The 1,287-nt window shown below is 59.3% G+C and overlaps 1 protein-coding gene across 2 annotated transcripts in view; it reads right to left on the bottom strand.

The window, feature by feature from the left end:
* Positions 1-656, bottom strand: part of SGCA (sarcoglycan, alpha (50kDa dystrophin-associated glycoprotein)) — an 11,995-nt gene extending 11,339 nt beyond the window's left edge. For both annotated transcript variants that reach the window (XM_011959949.1, XM_011959948.1), the window contains exon 1: positions 589-656. In XM_011959949.1, coding sequence (XP_011815339.1) covers positions 589-625 — 37 coding nt within the window. In that variant the 5' untranslated portion in view covers positions 626-656. The remainder of the gene's footprint in view (positions 1-588) is intronic.
* Between the last annotated feature and the right edge of the window lie 631 nt (positions 657-1,287).

The raw sequence follows: 1,287 nt of genomic DNA, 5'->3' as shown, positions 1-1,287 counted from the left end.
TGTGTGTGTGAGGATGTGAAAGGCACTGGGAAAAGAATCCCATGCTAAATGCCCAAGAGCCCGGAGGAGAGGAAGAGGGGGCCAGGAGCCTACAGAAGAGGAAGGGTAGCCATTCTGTGCCTGGAGACCCCACCTTCCTCCTGTGAAATACAGGGAAGAAAAAGGCCTGCCCTAGAGGCCAGTAGAAGCTGAGCAAAAGGAATCCTAAGCCCAGGAGAGGAGCAGAGGACTTGGCCGTCAGCTCCACCCTCCCTCCCAGGGCCAAATTTAGCCTCTGGGCTCAGAAGCTGCCGCCCAGCCAGCTCATTAAAGGGTCCGCGACCCTCTGGGCTTGCGCTGTCAAACTCACCCCCGCCTTAGGACACCTCCAGCCCTCAGAGCTCCCAGCCCCATCATCCCAGAGCCCAGCTCCCAGCCCCATTCCCTGGAACCCCAGCCGGCCATGGCATTAACACCCCAAAGCCCTTCTGGCCCCTGCCTCACCCAACCCAGATCCCTGTTCTGTGGGCCCTCCATACCTCCATCTTACCACCCCTAAATCCTACCCCCTCATCCCAGGCCTCCCCCTTGAGCAAGGCCCCAACTTGCCCACGAGGAGAGGAGTCCAGAAGAGTGTCACAGCCATGGCTGCCCAGCCTGGCCCGCCCCGTGAGTGACAGAGACAGGGGGCAGGGAGGAGAGGAGGGAAGGAGGGAGGTGGCTTGGGGCAGCTGGGAGCCAGCGTCAGCTTCCCCTCCCTGCCTGGAGCAGGCACTGAATCTGAGATAGACACCCTCCTCACACTCATTGTCCTTCTGATCGTCCCCTCCAGTGGCCACAGTGTTTTCTAAACCACCAACCTGGCCACCTCCATCCTCCCTTAAAACTCTAATGCTTCTCACGGCCCCTGAGTTCCCAGCTCATCCCCAGTTGGTGGCTTTCTGGCCCGTCCTGAACCTGGCCAGTTGGTCTAGAATCCCATCCTCTGTCCCCAGCCTCCCAACCCCAGGCCACTGCCCAGCCTCACTCCGCTCCTGCCTAGCTTGGCAGACTCTCTCAAGTCTCTATGCCATCACCCAGGCTGTTCCCTCTGCCTGCAGTTCCCTTCCCTTCTTGATTCAAGCAGCAACCTTCCAGTCACCTTTCCAGACTCTGTACAGATGTCCTCTCCTCTCTGAAGCCTTTCTGACCTCCCTTCCTCTGCTAGGCCAAGCTGGGTGTCCCCTTAGCCCCTGCGTGCTTTCCTGGGCACAACCCCACCACACAACACTGCTCCAAGCTCCTCGAAGACTAGGATCTTGTCATGTT

This window comes from Colobus angolensis, unplaced genomic scaffold (assembly GCF_000951035.1).
Source record: "Colobus angolensis palliatus isolate OR3802 unplaced genomic scaffold, Cang.pa_1.0 Scaffold50, whole genome shotgun sequence".
Taxonomy (NCBI): Eukaryota; Metazoa; Chordata; class Mammalia; order Primates; family Cercopithecidae; genus Colobus; species Colobus angolensis.
This window is presented reverse-complemented; position numbering and strand designations above follow the sequence as displayed.